Here is a 22935-nt window from a genome sequence, read left to right on the forward strand (position 1 = left end):
ACCAGATAGGTTTTTGCAACAATCAATGATAGTTGGCATGGTCACCATTACTGGGAATAGCTTTTATATTCCAGATTTATTAATTGAATTTAAATTGCACCAGGTGCCATAATGGGATTTGAACCATTAGCCTGGGCCTCAGGATTACTAGTCTATTCACATTACTCCTAGGCCACCATCTCTCGAAATAGATGCCAAAACCACTGAAATCACTTGTGACAATGTGGGATGCAGTACAGGGGTAAGAGGTTGGATTTGTTTTCTGGATGGACAAAATGGACTACATGACCTTCTTGGCCCCTAATTACATTTTGACCCTGGGATCAGGCAAACATTTCTGATCAAGCAGGACTTCTCCCATCCTGCAGGGGGAGGGTGCCAGGTATGTTGGCCAGAGATTTCCACGTGCATCCTCCCAGAAGGAATTCTCTCCACGTTCACATCAACAAACAGGAGTACTGTGAGCTGAAGAGCCAGGGAACAGGAAGCCACACCCTCAGTCATCAGGGGGTCGGACAGGATGTGAACACATTGGCGAGAGCGCAGAAGAGGTTTACAAGAATGGTCCTAGGGACGAGAAACTTCAGCTACGAGGATAGATTGGAGAAATTGGGACTGTTCTCCTTGAAGAGAAGAAGGCTGAGAGGAGACTTGATAGAAGTTTTCAAAATCATGAGGGGGCTGGACAGAGTAGATAGGGAGAAGCTGTTCCCACTCATAAAAGGATCAAGAATGAGAGGGCACAGATTTAAAGTGATTTGCAAAAGAAGCAAATGTGACGTGAGAAAAAACTTTTTCACACAGCGAGTGGTTCAGGTCTGGAATGCACTGCCTGGAAGTGTGGTGGAGGCAGGTTCAATCGAGGCATTCAAGAGGGCATTAGATGATTATTTGAATAGAAACAATGTGCAGGGGTATGGGGAAAAGGCAAGGCAATGGCACTAGTTATAATGCTCATTTGGAGAGCTGGTGCAGAAACGTTGGGCCAAATGGTCTCCTTCTGTGCTGTTAAGATTCTGTGATTTTGTGTGAAAACTGGCTATTGGCAACCTAATCAGTTCACCTTCATCCACTGAGATATTGGTTTCTAATGTCAAATTTCTCCCAGGCAGAAGTGGGATGGCGTATGAAAAGTATGCACCAGACAACCATAAAATCAATTGCAAGAACATCCTTCCTCAGGGACTGCAAGGTTAATTAGATGTTTTTGAAACATTGCACAGATCTGCATGATGTCAACCACTAGAACGACAAATCTGATTATTAATTTTCCCCTCTCCGACGCATGCAAAAAAAAACTAAATCACACGGCACTATTCTGAAGAAGAGCCAGACATTTCTTCTGCGTGCAATCCAACGCTTGTCCCCGAAGCTCCACCGCTGAAATAGTTTGCCTGGTCATGTATCACATTGCTGTTTGTGGGATCTTGCTGTGCGCAAATTGACTGCTGTACTTCCTACACTACAACTGCAGGGGTACTTCATTGGCCGTGAAGCACTTTGGGGCACACTAAGGATGTGAAAGCCTCTTTATCAATGCCAGTTCTTTCTTACTTTGTGCTCGAGTTGAGCAGTCAGTGCTGAGGAATGGAACATTTTTATCACTGGTTTGTGCCCAGTGGCAAGATGAATAACCTCACCGCAGGGACAACATTATGGGCGCAGGGGCTTCCTCTGCTCTGCCTGGATCACAGCTACCCCAGAGGGCCATGCAGACCTCCGGGGTCAATTGCCTACGTCCGTCATTCCTCAGTACTACTTGTCCTGGAGTATTTCCAAACGGCTGCGACAGCCCCAGCCTACTTCGTGGATCATTCTGATAGCGAGCAAAAAAGAAAAATGGGAGCTGCCTCCCTGCCCATCCCACCTGGGTAGAAGCACAAATCAGAGAGAGGTGAGAGGGCAACTTGCAGAGCTATTGCGCTACCCAGTTCCTCTCAGAATCAAGCCCGGCAAATATTGCAAACGCAAAAAAATACTCCAGGTTGCTGGAGATCTAAAATAACTTGGCAACTATTACTTTCGGTTGTCTTGTCAAAACTTGGCATTGCTCAACCATTTACTTCCACAGATGCTGCCTTTAACTCCATGCTAGCCAGTCTATTTACAGCGTTTTCATCAAAACTGGGCAAAAAAAAAAAAGGGGTAACCAGACAGCGTTTCAATGGTCAATCTCCTGCTTCAATTATCGGAGAGAGGCAGACATGCGAATTTCATTCTATTCCAGTCCCATGCTGATGATCTACAGAATATCTACCAATCAGCAGAAATGAGATCAGGCCAGCCAGGTGCTCTGTCAGTTAAGCCGAGAAAGGGTATGTGCAGGGGATTTAATCTCTGACTTTCGACATCCTGAACAGTATTGCACAGATCTGCAACAGCAGCAGTAGCCCCGCACCACAGTCCCCGACAAAAATACTTCACGGGCAAACTATTGCCGCGTTTATATATGGATCAGTCCAAGTTGCCTAAGCCGGAGAGTCCAGCAATGCAGTCGGCATGCAGCTTATCAACGTCAGCTTCTCAGCCAGCCTGCTGCTGCAAAGCCAGTCATGCATTAATAGGTCAGATTCAGCTAAACGTTGGCTACTGGGAAATCCACTAAAGAATTACAATGCTCCAGTGTTTCCCCTAGTCGTTTCTCTCCCCCACACTTAAAGCAGAAGCCTTTCTGGTGGTTACAGGCAGTGTCGACTTGCACTTTTTGACAATCTGCACTTTTATTGCAAGCCGCTCCTTAAGTTAAATATTAAAGATGGGATCCAGGGAGGATGTGTGCATCAGGACAGTGATCAATCAGTGAAACTGCTCTATTCCAGGTTGTACGTTCTCTGCTGACACTTTTCCATTGTGAAGTTAATAAAGCTCATATGGAACATGCATTGCATTCATAAACTCCCTTCTGTACCAATATTAGGCCTTGTAATGTGGATTGTCGGCTATCAAAGTTTTGGGGCAGGATTTTTCGGAAGGCGGGATTTCCTGCCCCATCACCCAAAGAGTGGGAGGGGAACACATTCTGGTACATCCCAACTGCCCTGCAGCTATTTTATGTTCAGCAGCATGTTAATTGGCTCGGGGTCAGACACCCGCCCCCATCTGAGGAGGAAGTCCCGCCTTAGGGAGCTGCCGGCCAACTCTGTAGTCCCAACAGCTCCAGGTTGGGAGGTGGGTTTGAAAGGCCAGGGGGAGGGCTAAAAGTGCGCTATGGCCTTGTGGGGATGCTTTGAATCAGCACAGACAGAGGGCCCCCAAAGGACGTCCCCCCCACCCCCCACTCTTGCCCAGCACCAGTTCGCTCAGTAAAAGCTACTGGGCTATCCAGCTGCCTTGGGCCTCCCCCTGCCACAGATAACATAGCAGTGGGGACCAAAGTAGGTACTTAAGTTGCCATCACTTGACCACTTAAGGGCCTCAATAGGCCCAAGGGCGAGTAGGCCACCCAACGTCTCCATCCCTGCTCCCTGTACATGTACAGTGACGTCTGCAACTGGGTGCTGTCACTGCTCTGCCAATGGTCTGATGTCAAACACTAACTGCATACTATTGCATTTACAATACTGAAGAATGGTTTACATCAGAGCTGAGAGTTTCTTGAAATCTCAAAGCCAGCTGGGCATAACACACAATATCTAAAAATGTAAAGATTCACCCTTTATCAGACTGATTCAAATACAGCAACTGCTTCTTGGATGGGGGCCCAGAGAAACAGAAGAGATAGAACATTAATGTGATCCAGTATTGGAGGTATAATTGCCACGACAACCTGAAAATGTTCATACGATACCAATATTCACCACCAGATGTAGCGACAGCCTGTACTGCACCACATTGTACACACAAGAGACATCTAGTGGTGGCCCCTCACAACACTGAGCTCATCCTCTGGGACAGAGGGCATAAGAAATAATCCTGAGGTTTATCTGGTCTGAATATATTGATTTACATTCAGTTGGTCTTGTACCTATGAACCTGCAATACATTAAATGTGAAAAGGCCTTGCAGATGGAATAAAACTTTATTTTAAGCTTTCTTCCAATCATGGCTGGACATAATATATTGGAAATTAAATAACTATAGGAAGCTCTATATGAAGCTTTGGTACTAGAGTATAAGGATGGATGAGTACATTAGACTCAAATTGACTCGGCCATTTGGATGCTTTAGCTCACAGGTCTGGAAGCCCAAGACACTCCTTAACACAGGCTAAGGCTATTCGAATAAACAGCGAGCGTGTCTGAGGATACTGATCGCATAACAGAAAATACAAGTAGCTTCTATACTGAACACATGAAGAAAGTGATTTTTTTTTTCCCTCTGATGTTGGAACTTGCACAACAGTTTTCAATTTTTCGAGATGACCCAGGCCCAGAATTATAAAGTTCGCAGATGATATGAAATCTGGCAAACTGGTGGATCACGGTGAGGACAGGCTTCAGGAGGACGTGGACAAGTTGGTGAAATGGGCAGCAGCACGGCAGATGGAGATCAGAGCATTAATATGGAAAGACCATCATGGCACAACTTTGAAAAGTGTTGATGAACAGAGAGACCTCGGTGCCTACATCCGAAAATCTTTAAAGGCGGCAGGTCAGGTTGGTAAGGTGGTTTAAAAAAAAAGCATACAGGTTTCCTGGGTTTGCAAATAGAGGAATAGACAATAAAAGCAAAGAAGATAATGCTAGAACTTTACAAATCACTTGTTAGGCCTCAGCTGGGCTAATGTGGACGATTCTGTGCACCACATTTCAGGAAAGATAGAAAGGCCTTAGAGAGGTCCCAGAGGAGGTTTGTTAGGATGTTACCAGGAATGAGGGACTCAGTTATGAGGAGAGGTCAGGACTGGTTTCCTCGAATTTGAGTGGTTAAGAAGCGACCTAATAGAGCTGAGCTTTCATGAGAGGCTCTGATAAGGGTAGACAGATAATTTCTATTCCGTCTGGTGAGTGACCAATAACCAGAGATTCAAAATCAATTGGCAAAAGATGGAGAGGGGAGATCTGATTGCTGCGATCTGGAACATTCTATCTGAAAACATGGTGAAAGCTGATTCCATAAATAACTTTAAAAGGCAGTTGGGCAGGTACTTGAGAATGAGGAACTTACAAAGTTAATGACAAAAAGCGGGAAGGTAGGATTAAGCACACCACTTTCAAAAAGCCAGCATAGGCAGAATGGGCTGAATGGCCTCCACCTGTGCTGTATAACTCTAGGGCAGAGTCTATGGAGCGTTGTGGCTGGGGAGGAAATGTGGAGTCTAGTCAAAGTAATTACTGGTTGCTTCGCCTGTGAATGATGAATCAAAATCAAATCAGCTGTGACCCATGGACCAGCGTGTTCATCTCTTGCAGTGAGCTATCGGCAAGGAAAGAAACTCTGCCTTTCCCACTGCTACATCAGTAAAAATTCTCCAAGTGGTTCCTACCGTTTCAGCAGCCACTGAGATCGGCATGGTGATTTCTTTTTAATGATTTCCCCCAGCTGCACCTTGTTGTTCTATCGCCTGGTTATACAATATAAAAAGGGGGAAACAATCTAAAAGATAACTAGAATTATACAGAATCACTATACTGCTTTTTCAGGTCCTTTCAATCTGTCCTTTGAGCACGGGAGTGTCTTGAGTAGAGTTAGAGGCCAAGGAGTTTATGGTCTTCCTTACAGTTTTATGAAGCAATGCTCAAAACTAAACTAAGATTGACACACAAACCAGAGTTAGCGGATTCCACTCAGAATCCCATTTGCACCGAAGAACCATACTTATAATTGGCTCCGTACAGGCACAGATCCTCCCCTTCTCTGGCCCAATAACCCCACCACCACCCACCCCCCCTTGCCAAAACTACTAGCCCAACTTTCACTCAGTGGGTGACAGGACACCAACACAGGGCAAAGAGAGTGTGGGAAGCTGCACTCCCTACCAACACCTAACTCGTCATGAAACCATCACAAGATAAAATGCGAATGCTGAAAACCTGAAATGAAAAAAAAACAGAACAGTGTTGGGCACACACAGCAGGTCTGTCAGCATTTGTGAAAACAGAAATGTCAGATTAATGTTTCAGGTGTGAACCATTTGTCACAGCCAGAAAAGGAAAACTGGTAAGCCGCAAAATTATAGTACATGTTTATTTCTTACTTTCAATGCCCCTGTACATTTCCAGGCTGTGTTTAGTTTTGACAGTGCACAGAACACTGTTTAAAGCTACGCAGGGCCATTTTGAGAAGGAGCCAGTCAGGAGCTTAGCACTCTGCACACCGTTCTTAACTGTTGTATGTATATTTTACCTCAAATGTTACCTCTCCCTTCCCTTGGTGACAGACAGGTGCCCATTTTAACCATATTGTAATGATTGTAAGTTAAACCATTTCTTGATGTTATGGGGATTATGTGACTGTACAGACAAATCAGCCCTAAGCGCAGGGGATCTTAGGGGTGGAGCTTTTTAGCCTTGGTCTTGGAACAAACGTGTAGCCTCATCTGGAGTCTGTAAATAAAGTTTACTGTTTCTTATAAGAAACTAGTCCTGCATTCCAAGTTTATTATGCATATCCTCTCTCAGGCTCATTATCTCCTCCAGAACTGATGACACCATTATTCTGAATATAACCAGTAAGAACATACAAAATAGGAGAAGTAGGCCATTCGGCCCCTCGAGTCTGCTCCACCATTCATTAAGATCACGGCTGATCTGTTTGTGTTTTGAATTCCACGTTCCCATCTATCCCCATTAATCTTTGATTCCTTTGCCTAATGAGAATCTATCTACCTCTGCCTTAAAAATAGTCAATGACCCCACCTCCACCACCTTCTGGGGCAGAGAGTTCCAAAGTCGGACAGCCCTCTTAGAGAAAAAAATTCTCCTCATCTCTGTCCTAAAAGGGCGACCCCTAATTTTAAAACAGTGGCCCCTAGTTCTGGACTCACCCACAAGGGGAAACATCCTTTCCACGTCCACCTTGTCAATACCGTTCAGGATCTTATATACTTCACTCAAGTCACCCCTCACTCTTCTAAATGCCAGCGGAAACAAACCCAGTCTGTCTAACCTTTCCTCCTAAGACAACCAACTCATTCCAGATATCAATCCAATAAACCTCCTCTGAAGCACCTCCAATGCATTGGATTATAAAGCCCTGGATCAACTTGTACCCCTCAGCGGTCACAGTAATTTTTAACCACTCATCACCAATGCACCACGCTGCCCCCAACCCCCCACTTTCCCACCCCCCCGACCCAAATATACTCTATTTTTCTCCAATATTGTACCATTTCCATACCAAAAAACTGATGTTGGAAGGATGCGGCTGAGTAAAGGTGCGCCATTGTAGGGCTCCAGCGTACTGAGGAGTTGTTAGTTTATCAGTACATAAATAATATTAACATATGGTCAGATGATTTATATTTAAAGCAATATGTTTTTGCATTGTGCCAACTGCACCATGCCTATCACCTCAAATTGATTCCACGCTCACTTGCTGTGAAGCCGTTACCACCAATGCTTCACCTCGGTTTTACAGGGCCTCTACAAGTTTGTAAGGATAAAACCTGTTTTTTTCCCCCCCACTTGCTGTCTCTCCACATACCCCTGCAACTCAACGCAACTCAACTCAAGGGAACAGAGTATGAAAAGTTCACACAGCCATCTTTACACTTCACCGAAATACTTGTGAAGAACGCTCTTCTGCTTTCTCGACTAGAGCGATTGTATGGCGAATGGTCAAAAAGAATGACATGACCTAGAAATGTCCGAAGGGCCAAAAAAATATAAAATAAAGATGATTCTTCCTTCAAAACCGCTCTGTCGAAGCTCAGTTTCAACTATTTTCTCTAATCAATTGATGCCGCACCCAATGTTGTGCCATGAAATGCTAGGATGCGCATTTCCATCGCGAGTGCCAGGTGGAGAGCCCCTGGTCTCAGCCAGGCTGACTGGCACAGTGCAGTGCCCAAGCAGAGGCCGTGCCACCCGAGGAGAGTGACAAAGAAAAATCAAAAGTGGCCATACCAATCCACTCCATTGAGGGGAGATGGTGGCGTGGTGGTAACATCACTGGGCTGGTAATCCCAAGGCTAATTTTCTGGGGACCCGGGTCCCATGGTGGAATTTAAGTTCAATTAATTAATTTAAAAACTAATTAAAACAAAAAAAAATCTGAAATTGAAAGCTCGTCTCAGTAATGGTGACCATGAAATTATCATCGATTGTTATAAAAAATCTACCAGGTTCACTAATGTCCTTTAGGGAAGGAAATCTGCCATCCTTACCTGGTCTGGCCTACATGTGACTTCCAGGCCCACAACGTTGTGGTTGACTCTTAGATGTAGTTTGTCAGGTCAAAAAGCACAGAAGGATTTAAAAAAAAACCTAAAGAAGGTTTTTGTTTTAAAAACTTGCATAGACTGATAAAAGACTTAGTGACATGAACCAATGTCCTTTACCTCAGGATGGGACAATGCAGGCTCACCCTTAGGGATGGCAATTGAGTCAGAGCATCTGCTTGCACATTTCCACATGAGCACCAGCGACTGAGTCAGTTGTCTGAGTTCTTAGTTAGGGAATCATTGGGCAGGAGTTTAAATTGTTAAAATAATACTGCAGCTGAATCAGATAGAGGTGTGTATGAAGAGAACATGGTTGCATCCAATGTCACTGCTGTTGAAAGTTTTAAGGATTACAAAAACTTGGAACTCATTCAGGGATTTTGGGCCAGATTTTCCAGGACCAAAATTCCCACCCAGAGTCAACCTTTTGCTTGTCCGTCAAATTCTCCGTCCCGCCAGCTACAATTCCTGCGGTGGGCGGGACCGGAAAATCCCACCCTATAAATCGAATTCTTTGGAACCAATATTGGATTCAGAGGCCCCAGGACTACCAGAGCTGGAGAGGGAGAATTTCCAGTCCACTGGCAGCCAGGTGGCTAAAAATGGAGGTCTGTCCGGGAAGCTGCAGAAGTGGTTTCACAATGGACCAGGTCACAATTGGGCAAACACATGATGGCACAATGTGAATGATAGAACATGTTTTAGGGTGCATTTACCAACATCCTGGGGGTTACCATTGGCCAGAAACTGAACAGGACTAGCCATATAAATACTGTGGCTAAAAGAGGTCAGAGGCTAGGAATCCTGTGGCGAGTAACTCACTTCCTGATTCCCCAAAGCCTGTCCACCATCTACAAGGCACAAGTCAGGATTGTGATGGAACACTCTCCATTTGCCTGGATAAGTGCAGCTCCAACAACATTGAAGAAGCTTGACACCATCCAGAACAAAGCAGCCCGCTTGATTGGCACCCCATCCACAAACATTCTCTCCCTTCACTACTGACGCACAGTGGCAGCAGTGTGTACCATCTACAAGATGCACTGCAGGAACTTACCAAGGCTCCTTCGACAGTACCTTCCACACCCACGACCGCTACCATCAAGGGCAGCAGACACATGGGAACGCCACCACCTGGAAGTTCCCCTCCAAGCTACTCACCACCCTGACTTGGAAATATATCGCCATTCAATCACTGGGTCAAAATCCCTCCCTAACAGCACTGTGGGTGTACCTACACCACATGGACTGCAGCGGTTCAATAAGGCAGCTCACCACCACCTTCTCAAGGGCAATTAGGCTTGGGCAATAAATGCTGGCCTAGCCAGCGACGCCCACTTCCAATGAATGAATTTTTAAAAAACTGGTAAAGCTGGACACCAGAGGTACCTGTGAGGCCCCGACATCCAATCTTGCTTGGGATGTGGACGGAGAGGAGTCTCAAAACTCAAAAGCAGTGGAGCCTGTGCCTCAGTGAACTTCCTTCCCTCCATCTCCCTACTCGGGTAGACCTCCCTGATTCATCGTGAACTGCGCAGGAGCCCACCCAAAACATTTAAATGGCACTGACCCCAAGATTTCAGGCAGGATCAGGATTGGCAGCAGCGAGTGGGTTGTTAATTGTGTATTTGTTGGTGTTTAACTGGGTTCAGGTGGTGGACATTAAGTGGGGGATTTACCTCTGCTCAAACACAGGAGTAAACTGAAACGGGGATTGTTGGATTCGGAGGTGCAGTTGTTTCTCTGTAAATAAATGCTTCTACGCGTGTAAATACTAAGGGCCAGATTTTTGCAGTCAGGAAGACTCCATGGACCTTTAAGAATGGCTAACAGGACCCAGACGTAGAAACACTGCCCCATTTCTGACAGGTCCAATTTTTGCCAGAAGTGGGTGGGTGTGATTCGCACATGAATAGTCTTTGTCTTGTTATGCTAACGCGGAATATTTAAAGCCTGCCAAAGTAAGGAAAACATTAACTTTTATTTGACAACTATCTAACAGGGTTTCAGCTTGCCATGAGGTCTAAAAGACAATTGCATCACTTCCTGTGATGATGTATACTGTCTCATTAGCGTATCAGTTAGCATTAACCCCTTATACTACACACAGGAGGGAAGCTCAAACTGAGTTTGGCCATTTGAATTTAGTGCTCAGGTTCAATCAGGTCCCATTTGGATGTTGCATGGGCTTTAAACCACAGTGCAAGAGTCACAAATTGATGGACTAGACGTAAATACTCTTGAAGGGCGGACAAGATGCGTTTAAGTGTCACGGTCGGAAGTTTTTTTAAGTGTTGAACATAAAAGACACAGGCTGCAGCTGTCAAAAAGAGTTAAAACACTGCTGGGCTGCTTTAATTGACATGCCATCTGGTGTAGGCTAGAAAAAAACTAGCACCTGTTCGTGTAGATTCAATCGAGCTCCTTTTTGACCCCACTCCAGGTCTTGAGCACAAAAATCAAGGCTGATACTCCAGTGCAGAGCTGAGGGAGCACTGCACTGCCAGAGATGCCATTTGTTGGATGAGATGTTCTCTCTGGGGCTCCACCTGCCTGCTCGGGTGGATGTGAAAGCTATTTTGAAGAACAACAACAAAGTTATCCCCTGACCAACATTTACCCCTCAATCACCATGGCAAAAAACCAGTCATTATCACACTGCTGTTTGCAGCAGTTTGCTGTGTGCAAATTAGCTTCTGTGTTTCCTACGTGTGCAACAGTTCAGCAGCAGCAAATACGCGTCAAAAAGTACTCCATTGGCTGTAAAGTGCTTTGAGACATCCACTAATCGTGAAAAGTGTTACATAAATGCAAGCCTTTCTTTCTTTTTATTTACTCTAGCAGGTTATGTACAGTGTCAAAGTATTTCCAACCAACTTTTAAACATAAGAGCTATGATTCGCAGACCAAATTCCACAGATGGTTGCTCCAGGCTGCTCTCCCGAGGGCACTGCCTCCTGCTGAGATACAGTTCCACACGTGGCAGCTGCCCTCTGATTGCTCACCCAAGCGGGCATTCTTCACGTGTGGCGTCCAGTTAATGAGAGTGGACAGGCCATTCAGCGGCCATCGTTATAACTGAGCCTGCTCCGGCCCTCGCTGCGTAACTACACACGTGTGCATCCCAGCAGGGGACACTGCACTGGGAGTGCTGGCTAACATTGCCCCCTTCGTAGCCCAGAGGCGGGTTCAAACATGCTTACAACTCCTGCGGCTGCAATCCACAAATCCAACAGAGGCCAACAGCGAAACCTGGAGTTGCCAAGCAGTTGATAATCTCAACCTTGCAGTCTATCCGTCTCTAATTTAATTAAATCAGCCACAAAGACAGTACCATCCACACACACCCAAACATAAGTCTACTTTACGGTACCCCACAATAATAATATGATAAATATGTTATATTTCATGACAGCATCACTGAATATTTTTAAGGCAGAGGTAGATAGATTCTTAGATAAAAGCAAAAAACTGCGGATGCTGGAAATCCAAAACAAAAACAAAAATACCTGGAAAAACTCAGCAGGTCTGACAGCATCTGCGGAGAGGAACGCAGTTAACGTTTCGAGTCCGCGTGACTCTTCAACAGAGTCATACAGACTCTAAACATTAACTGTGTTCCTCTCCGCAGATGCTGTCAGACCTGCGGAGTTTTTCCAGGTATTTTTGTTTTTGTTGTAGACAGATTCTTGTTAGGCAAGGGAATCAAAGGTTATCGGGGGGTCGGTGGGAATGTAGAAATCGAAACACAAACAGATCAGCCATGTTCTTATTGCATGGTGGAGCAGGCTCGAGGGGCCGAATGGCCTACTCCTGCTCATAATTCATATGTTCATATGTGACACAGTCACACACTGGATTGATTACTTGAACCATTACTCAAACCTTTCAGTAAATGTTATAATAGTCCATCACAAAAGGAGTTCTAATTCTGCAGCCTCAATTTTACCTTGGACACAAGTTCTAATAAGGCCTGTTGCCTAAAAGTACTCGATCAATTATCATATTTTCAATTGACTTTGCACACAGTACTAAAATAAATCACAGTTAACCCCTTAAGCCAAAACCTGTTACTTCCTTCAATGCTCCAAGTAGCACAGGGTCAAAGGGCTTTGTTAGGGAATGTTGGCGCTGTGTTGTTGGATGTAGAATTTAAACGAGTTTTTGGAGATCTCTTTAAGGACGTTGGGCAGGCTCCTGACAGTGAGGACAGCTCTGATGCCTCAGCAGTGTCATCGGGAGAGGTGGTCACTGCTGAAGCAGGCCGGAGACCTCGGGAGCTGAGCCATGTATGGTTAAAAAAACAAAATGGAAAATTCAGGGACCGAGGGTCAGAGGGAAAACCCCACTAGGGAGATCACTGGGGCCGAGGGGAATGTCTTCTCCCAACTACAGCCCCCTCTTTGGGCCATCGAGCCTCCAGCTCCAATGGTGCCCCCTGGTTACCAATGGAAGGTCGCCTCCATTTAGCTGGCGGCCTCCCCACACGGCAGGAGGGAGTCACCCCGCCCTCAGCAAAATGTCAAAGGCCCTGTAAAATGACCCCCAACTGGGCCTTTAATGACACTAATCAGCTGCCCGCCTCCTTGGAGTGGACACTCTTTCCGCATCCGGTCTCGCCACGGCTAAAATGCCGTGGCGTCCGGAACCGCATCAGGGAGCTGAGCACATGGGCTCCCCACAATTTTACCGACACCCCCCAGCACCCTTCAACACCCCACCCCCCCCACCCCACCCTGCCCCAGTGAGGGGGCAGAAACTCCACGCTTCCCCTCCTTGGCCTGCCTGCAGCACGTTATGACTGCGGGGGCAGGGTGACGTGGAGTAGGTTAGCTCCAGACCGACTTTGCTTCCGGAGGTGGGGGTGGGGTTGGCGGGGGCACTGAGGAGGGGGTGCATGTGCCATCCACTCTCCTGTGATATTCTGCCCATTGTTTCCGCTGTCCATTCACAAATTTCAGCCTTTGCATCCCTGTGAAAAGCCTGTCAGTACCCACTGACAGAGGAGTGAGTTAGCACGAAATGGCCAGACATTGTTTACTCAAGAAGATCAAACCCTGAACATCATTTCATTCACACATTGGATTGATTACTTGAACCATTACTCAAACCTTTCAGTAAATGTTATAATAGTCCATCACAAAAGCAGTTCTAATTCTGCAGCCTCAATTTTACCACGGACACAGGGTCTAATAAGGCCTGTTGCCTAAAATTTCTCTTCGTGAAATTCCCACAAAGCTACAAACCAGGTCTCACGCCACACTGTTAGATGCAGTGAATAGTTCAAATTATCTTTAAGCCTGGTGTTTTCCTGGTATAAGCCCGCTTCAAGTCATCCTGACACTCAGAATATGCAAAATGGTCAAACGTACTATAACCATCATATAAAATGCTCGTCTTTTTTGACCATCTATATTCCATTGCATGAAAGAAATGGACCATTTCCAAGAATTTTTTTTTAAATAACCTGTATAATAAATCAATAGATTTGTTGCAACGCACTGGAATGCCTATATCAACACTGATCTGGAAACAGATATTAGGAAGTTCATGAGGCTATGATAACACAGCTAACAACATCCAATATTACTGCAACAGAACCACGCAACACATCAATTGATTCATCAGAGCCAGTCCACTAAGCAGCCTGTAAGCCAGTGTGTGCAGCCTTGCTTTCTAACACGTACACCTAACTACATGACAATGCCTAAGAATGTGACTTTGTCTAGTCAACAAAGAATAATTACAATTAAATATTTGCGATACCTATCACTTAACATGTTTGGATAATCTCTGAATTAATTCGTTACTGAACAGCATTTTATTTCAACGAAAGCTTTTTCTAGATACAATCCCTGTGCGAACACTTCCTGAAAACACAAAGTCATTTGTTAAGGAATCTAGACAGGGTGAGCAACAGACCCATCACTACCCCATCTCGTTCCTCTCAGGGACAAATTACAATGGTATGCAAATCTCTGAGGGGTAGGTTGCAAAGAGTGTATTCCAGATGGATTCCCACCTTTCAACAGGTAGAAGCCACAAGGTCCATAGAAACATGCCCCCTGAGTCCAGCTCTAATTATACATCTTTAAACCGGTGCTGCTTAGTGTCGCTCTATAACTCTACATAATTAACAGCAACAACAAAATAAAGAAGCCCTTCAGCATGTGCTACACCAGTGGTTCCCAAGCGTTTACGGTAGTGTACCCCCTATTCAGATTTACCAACTTTTTGTGTACCATTACAGGCTGTTTAGTTTTTTAACTACCCCTCTAATGACAACACACTTTGTAAATCATTATAATTACACATTACAGGTAAGCAAATATCCATAATTTTTTACATATCACTCAGCTGCCCCTCTTCCCAAACTCCCTCCTCCTCTCACTCACTAGCATCCCCTCACCCCAAAAACCCTACCACCCTTCACACATTCAGCAACCTCTATTCCCAAACCCCCTCCCCCTCACCAGCATCCCCCCTCTCCAAAACCCTCTCCCCAACGCCCACCCCCCAACTCACTCACCAAGCAGCTCCCCTCACCAATCCACCTCCCCCCACTCACTCAGCAGCCCCTCTTCCCAATTCACCCTCCCCACTGACTCACTAGCATCGCCTCTCCCCAAAACCCTCTCCCCTCTCTCACTAAGCAGATCCACTCCCCAATCCCCTCCCCCCACTCACTCAGCAGCCCCTCCCCTCTTCCCAAATCTCCTCCCCCCAAATCAGCTCAGCAGCTCCTCTCCCCAATCCCCATCCCCCACTCACTCACTAAGCAGCTCCTCTCCACAGTCCCCCTCCCCCCACCCACTCGCTGAACAGCTCCTCTCCCCAGTCCCCCTTCCCCCCACCCGCTCACTAAGCAGCTCCTCTCCCCAATCCCCTCCCCCCACCCACTCACTAAGCAGCTCCTTTCCCCAGTCCCCCTCCCCCCACCCACTTGCTAAACAGCTCCTCTCCCCAGTCCCCCTCCCCCCACCCGCTCACTAAGCAGCCCCTCTCCCCACCCGCTCACTAAGCAGCCCCTCTCCCCAGTCCCCCTCCCCCTAGTTGCTCACTAAGCAGCTCCTCTCCCCAGTCCTCCCCACTTCCCCCCATACTCACTCCTTTGTGAGATGGCTTCACCAGTGTGGGAAGCTGGTGCAGTGGTAATCTCACTGGACCAGTAATCCAGAGGCCCAGGCTAATGCTTTGGGGACATGGGTTCAAATCCCAACATGGCAGCTGGCGGAACTTAAATTCCAATTAATAAAATCTGGAATTATAAAACTAATATCAGTAATGGTGACCATGAACCTATCGCGAATGTCCTTCAGGGAAGGAAATCTGCCATCCTTACCTGGTCTGGCCTACATGTGACTCCAAAGTGGTTAACTGCTCTATGAAACAGCCTAGGAAGCCTTTCAATTAGTAAATATCCACCATCCAATGAAAGAATAAAACAAAAATGGTCTGAGGCAGGCTGAGTCTGCCCAGCAGCCATCTCTCCCACTTGGCCGGCTGCTGCTCTTGCACGGCCTTCCCGCTGCTCCTCCAATCACAGGCTGCTTCTCTCCCATACTAGCTGCTGATAGGCACTGCTGCATCTCAACTAGTGTGTCTGTTAGCAGGAGAGGAAACAACCTGTGATTGGAGGAGCAGTGGGAAGGTGAGTGGTGACACACTAGCCTGAGATGCCAGAGACGTTTGCGTTTGGGAGGCGAAGGTCGGAAATAATTTCTCATTTGGGAACATCCGCCATTACACCATGAAGAGAAAACATATCACCACTTATATCTGCCACTTTGGGAATCATTGTAGACATCAGGCCAAAGTCACTAAGGAAGGTCAATCATTAAGCAATATTTCCAAGAAACTTGTGTGTTTAATACATTCAATTTCTGATTACTTGATCAAATCACCATAGCCGCATTCAGATACAGGGATCCAGAGTTGTCCGTCCTTTCAAAGGTTCTTAATCTATAGCTTGGCATGGAGGTGCCACTTGGGGATGCAATCAGCAAAAATGCGCTGGGCACTGTGCTTCCTTTGCCAGTTCAAAGTTATGTTCAGGTTTCCATGCAAACTCATTGAGCATAAACCCATGAACGTAAAATCTTCCATGAATCAGTGTAGTCACGCTAGTGTAATCAATTATAATTGATTCATGACTGCAACTGGGCGTTCTCGAGCATCACGAAGAGGGGTATGATTGTCAGAAAATGAGCCTTTCTTCAACTGACTGATTTAATGTTTTTGGTCTTACTTTTTAATTGGCATCTTTACTGCTTTGATCTGCTTTTGGTATGGAAGGATCAGCCACTGATTGAAGCCATATAGATACGTCCTGCCTGATTGTAATTGACTGAATTTCGGCTAATTTAAACAGAATTTCAAGTAATTTACAGCAATTATAGTAGCAGCGGGGAGTACACAACAGGGTCAGGCTGCAATGGGCTGTTGGTCACTGCAGGTACAGGTGATTAATGCTGGATTAATGTGACCATGGGTGCCCGATGATGTGGTAAACTGGTTGGTTCTGTTCAATAGCTGCCGCCTTTATTCCTGGCCAGCTATTGCTGTAAATTCTGCATTTTGAACAAAATGAATATTTAATAGTTGGCTCTCCAACTACACATCAACACAGACATTCAAGGACAAGGGATAAGAACGCTTTCAAGGTGCTAGACATCCTCAAAATAGGCACAAACAGCAGAAACCTGCCATGCCAACTTGAGGGTGAGGCCAGTTTGTTGGGTGGAGACTGCTTCAGCCAAATTAAGTTTCAAATCAGCATAAAAGGTTGCGGGTACGCAGATGTACAGTGATCATGATCGCAACTAACTTACACTTAAAACTCAAATCTTTAACACTATTAAATTGCACTGGTATATGGGCAGAAATTACACAGGAACACAAGGCTGTTGTATATATTCAGAAAAGATAAATCTTTCCCAACAAATGTCACCATTGTACACCACTACACCACACTTTAAATAAGGCTTTACTTTTTAACCTAGCACTTTAAATGATTTATTAAGAGTTGCAAAGAAAATGAAATATAAACACAGAAGGAGCTTGCTTAAAACACACACAAATTACATAGGAATGTGATTATTTACTGGATACTCGATCCATGTCCTAAAAGGGCAACCTGGCTGTTACTCAGTCATCAGCAGATTCCAGCACTTGATACTATGGAGAGATTTGGTGACATGTAGTGCCCACTGCAAGAAATGTAATGGGGGGTTTGCAAACTGGTGTGCAGTCTAATTGGAAAAGTTGCCCTCAACTCCACCAGCTTTACAAACATTCAAATATTTAAACAGTATTTTACCTAAACCAGTGTCCTTGGTTTCATTGCAAACTTCGATTTCCGGCAAGCCAATAGTCATGAAGCAATGTCTGACCCTGTTAATACCCAATTACTTTAACATTTATGTAAATTTTGTACACTTTCAGGTAATCCACCAAAATAAGCTATAAAGGCAATGATGTATAGTATCAGTTACTCTCGGTGGGTGAAGCTTATGCATTCAAGGGCAAAAGTATACCTTGCTCTCAGCTTTGTGGCTGTACTAAATCACCAAGTCAAAATGAAGTTTAAAGAAAAACATCTTTCAAGTTTTTCCCAAATTGCACTGGCTGGTTCGGGTCAATAGCATCTTCTTTTATCCTGACTGAACATTCCTGCAAATTCTGCAGCATTTTGAACAAAATAAGTTTTTAATAGTTGGTTCTCCATCTACACGTCAACACAGACATGCAAGGACAAGGGATAAGAGCATTACTTACAGAGTCTCGTCATTTTTAAATTCCAGCTCTCCATAAGTGTCCTCAAAGTCTTCTCCGCCCCCTTTGGCTGTCCCTTCTATTGTTCTAAAGGGGACAATGACTGTCCCGCGTGCCCCAGATGTTCTTAACACTTTCACTTCCATCACACCAATGCTCTCACTCACATGGGCGACATCACTCTCAAAGGTAAAGATACCCGCGTGGTCGTCATCTAAAATAGTCACTGTTGCAACTAATGGGGAAACAATTAAAGCTTTCGGATAGGGCACGTTATTCGGCTCGAGAGCATCTTCCAGCTCCAACACTCTGATGTTATTGAGGCGCACGAAGAAATGCTCATCTTCCTCAAAGATGTCATCGTCGATGATGCCGACTATGATTTCCTTCTGTGTTTCCCCCGACTTGAACACCAGGGTCCCTTCACTGAACTCATAATCTGCGCCAGCGTTGGCCGAGCCGTCCTCCGTCTTGTAGTCCACCACCACCGTTTTGGAGATGTCGCCGCCTTTGCGCACGACCGTCAGCGAAACAGCGCCACAGTTCTCCAGGCACTGGTAAGCGCAGGGGTCAAAGTAGACGTGGGAGCAGAGGTCGTCAGGTGTTTCCGCCCTCACCTCGTGCATGCTTGTGCTGCGTTTGGCCTGCTCTGCTACGTGCTTTTTCAGGATGTTGCCCGCCCCGGTCATCATCCTGGTGGCCTGGATACGGTAGAAGGCCCGACTCTTCTGCTGATGAGAAAGAGCATGGTAGTTTGCCATCTCCACCAGTTGATCCAGCTCTTTTTCAGGGTGCTTTTGCTTCAGCTCCTTAAGGATGCAGATCATCTCCTTGCGAGACTCGTCCACTTCTTTCCCTTCCAAACTGACCAGCATCCCATCGGCGAAGTGCGAGTTGACCAGCTTGCCGTCCATCTCGATGCCTTTGGGAGGCTCACCTTCAGTCTCGATGACCAGGCCTCGGTTCTTGTTGGTGCGATACTTCTTGTGCATGTACTTATAAAAGAGGAGCCTCCGGTCGGCAATCCAGGCCAGCAGGACACAAACTGGGAAAAACAAAAAGGTGGCCAGTCCTTCCCACACTTGCACAATGCCTGGCGAAAAGACAGCGAGAATCATGTACAGCCAGATGTAGGCAAAGATGCTCCAAGCAGCTGTGACAAAAAACACACGCAGATGCTTAATTTTCCTGGTTTCACCATCGGGAATGGCATACACACAGATGGCAATAATGACAAACATATTAAAAGCAGCACTGCCCACAATTGTGCTGGGGCCCAGCTCACCGGCTTTAAACCCATGGCCGCACACTTCAACTAGGGACAGCATGATTTCGGGAGCGGATGAGCCCAGAGCCATGAGGGTCAAGTTGGACACGGTGTCATTCCAGACTCGAACCATGGCGGTGCTTGTCTCTCCGTTAGGCTTGTTGATGGTAATCTCTTTCTCTTGCGATGTAATCACCTCTATAGACGCCATAAAGCGATCAGCCACAATGGAGACTCCCAGGAACATGTAGATCAGAGCCACAAAATAAACTATAACCCTGGCAATTTTATCCCCCAGGGACGGGTCTTCTGGGTACCAAATTGGCAAAATAACTCCTTGTTTGCATTCATACGTGCCCGCACAGGATTTATTTTGCTTAGGAGAATTTGTAGGTCCGGGTGTATCAGCATCCACCTGAGGAGGATGCATTAGCAGCATGACTGCTATGAGGCCCAAATGCAGGCAAAACGACATGAACGTCTGCAACTTAAACCACGCCATGCAAACAGGTTCAGTCCCAATGTCCTCTATGAATCAAGTCAACCTTCCGAGCCAAAGAGCCTCCACTGCAGGATCTGAAATAAATTTGAAAAAGGAAAGCATAAATTTTCAGCTGGAGCCAAGTAGCTAAGCTGCCCCCTGCAGACAATGAGGTGCACTCCTGCAGCATCTCTTACTCCTCCGCAAAGTTAAAAAAACTCACAAGAGCCTCGCAAGGAGATGCCCAGGAATCAACAGCAGTAAACAATCCACAGTGCAGGTTCTGAGCTGTTTAAACAGAAGTCTGCGACTGTGGTGTGGGATGGCCTGTGCTGTACCATGGGGCTGTCGGAAGTGGGTTCCAAGCAGCATGAGTATGTGGTTATGTGGTTTCACCCATGGAGCCAAGCAGAGGTCAGGGATCACCTCACAGGCAGCACAGGGGGACAACAGGTTAAAATTAGAGACTGAGTCACCTCAGGCTGCTCCAGGACTTAAAAAGCCAATCCTTGGAATTAACATCAGCAGTGAGGCCTGGGGGCAGACTGTCAAGCAACCTCAGCTATGAAATAAGATGCAGATCAGGAAGCTAAAGAGAGAATAACTATCATGAGGCAATTTCAGACATTTGCTTCTCATTCACGACAGTCAAATCATGTTAATATTTTCATACATACAAACATACGAGTTAGGAGCAGGAATAGGCCACTCAGCCCTTCAAGCCTGTTCCGCCATTCAATAAGATCATGGCTGATCTGATTGTAACCTCCCGCCTATCCCGATAACATTTCACCTCCTTGTTACTCAAGAATCTATTTAGCTCTGCCTTAAAAACATTCAAAGACTCTGCTTCCACTGCTTTTGAGGAAGGGAGTTCCAGAGACTCACAACCTTCTGAGAGAAAAAAAATGTCTTAAATGGGCGACCCCTTATTTTTAAACAGTAACCCCTAGTTCTAGATTCTCCCACAAGAGGAAACATCCTCTCCACATCCACCCTGTCAAGACCCCTCAGAATCATATATGTTTCAATCAAGTCACCTCTTACTCTTCTAAACTCCAGCAGATCCAATCCTAGCCTGACCAATCTTTCCTCGTAAGATAACCTGCCCATTCCTGGTATTAGTCTAGTAAATCTTCTCTGAACTGCTTCTAATGCATTTACATCCTTCCTTAAATAAGGAGACCAATACTGTACACAGTACTCCAGATGTGGCCTTACCAGTGTCCTATACTTATGATGTATTACCTCCCTACTTCTATATTCAATTCCCCCCACAATAAATGATAAAATTCTATTAGCTTTCCTAATTAACCTTTTGTCATTCATGCACTAGGATCCCCAGATCCCTCTGCATCTCAGAACTTTGCAATCTCTCACCATTCAGATAATATGCTTCTTTTTGATTCTTCCGGCCAAAATGGACAATTTCACATTTTCCCACATTATAACCATTTGCCAGATCTTTGCATTTCTGAACCAGTCAGTTGCAAGAAGTCTATTATCAGTGGATATAATCCAGGGATAGTTTATTCACGAGGGAAGCTCTGACTTTCTCATGTTAACAATAGTTAACATTGTTCCCACTCATCAGGTTTGAAAGGGTGTGGACTTCATGAAAGACATTTGTCAAATCCTTTTGTTTAGGAATATTAGTCTCATTTCAATGCACTTTACATCATCATGCAGTGTGCTTGCTCCTTTAGTAATGATTTATTGTCTAATGCTGCATTTATGTATTTATATTACAATGCTACTGCTAGTGACAGTCCAGGTTTCAGGGGCAGTGCTATGACAGAAATGAGGCATTGGGCAATATTGTACCATCTCAAGTGATATCCAGAAACAACTGTTCCTAATCTAATTCCACATGATCCCTTCAGCCTCTTTCCCCAACTGTGAGTAAGATGGGAAGTCAACTCAACTTGCACTGTGTAGCAAAGCTGTTGTTACACAGCCGCCTTGTACAGGCCTTTCCAAACTGCAAGGCAACTTGTTTGAATGTCCCCTTAAATGGGCTGGATTCTATAGTGCCGGGGCCATAACCTACATTCAAAGTGTGTCTATGTAAACAAGAGAGAGAGCACTGGATGCATGGGAACATCAACCTCTCTAAATACCTCTCCAAGTTGCACACCATCCTAACTTGGACCATATAAGAATTGTTCCTTCAATTCCACCTCCTCCTCCTTCAGGTACCATGCCCTAAGAGGGCGTTGCTGACCATGCACTCCCATTGGCCTAGCTCATGATTATGCTTGGCAAAGTATTGCAGTGGTTTGCCATTGCCTTCTGCAGTACGGCTGACCAGGAAACTCTCCCACTCTTACTGCCTGCCATCAGGTGTATTGGAAGGATTTACAGGCTGATAATCAACCTGTTTGGCCACATTATTAGTGCACCTTCCTTGTCCTGGAGGAGGACTTAAATCGGGAGCTTCTGGGATGCTACCACTGTACCACAAGCCCTTCCCACTTCACTGCCGCTGGGTCAGAGTCTTGGAATACCCTGCTTAACAGCATTGTGGGAATCTCTGCACCACACGGACTGCAGCGGTTCAAAAAGGTGGCTCCCCACAGCCTTCTCAAAGGAAATTAGAGATGGGCACCGGCCTTCCAGTGACACCCACACCCCAGGAACATTTTTTTTTAACTCATTGGGAGGAAGCTTGCATAGTCAAGACCAAACATGGTGATGACTGTTACTTGTTAAGTTTAGTAGTATATTTCTATTTGGGGAATTGCATGAAACTTACAAAAGATATCCGAAGTAAATGGAATAACTTAATTGATAAGATGCAACAGTGACAGAAGATGCAGACATTGGCACTCAGTCCCAGCACACAGACAGAACCCCAAACACTGTGAAACTCATGCACCCAGGACCAGGAGAGCCTTATAATGGCCACTCATGGCATCACTGTTTTCACTGTCTGCAGGAATGGGTTACAAGAAAAACAAGTGTTAAACAGCACCCAGTCTGCAGATTAAGCAGAGCTGAATGCCATCTTGAAAGGAACTCACCAACCCAATTAACTGCTGGTAATTTATGGCTGAACACAATACATTGAAAAGAACAGATAAACAGGAA

The 22935-nt window shown here is 45.6% G+C and overlaps 1 protein-coding gene across 2 annotated transcripts in view; it reads right to left on the reverse strand.

The window, feature by feature from the left end:
• slc8a3 (solute carrier family 8 member 3) overlaps positions 1 to 19934 on the reverse strand; it is a 514840-nt gene extending 494906 nt beyond the window's left edge. For both annotated transcript variants that reach the window (XM_078563165.1, XM_078563167.1), the window contains exon 1: positions 18101 to 19934. In XM_078563165.1, the coding sequence (XP_078419291.1) occupies positions 18101 to 19866 (1766 nt within the window). In that variant the 5' untranslated portion in view covers positions 19867 to 19934. The remainder of the gene's footprint in view (positions 1 to 18100) is intronic.
• Positions 19935 to 22935: the final 3001 nt, after the last annotated feature.

Source organism: Cetorhinus maximus, chromosome 18 (assembly GCF_964194155.1).
Source record: "Cetorhinus maximus chromosome 18, sCetMax3.hap1.1, whole genome shotgun sequence".
Taxonomy (NCBI): domain Eukaryota; kingdom Metazoa; phylum Chordata; class Chondrichthyes; order Lamniformes; family Cetorhinidae; genus Cetorhinus; species Cetorhinus maximus.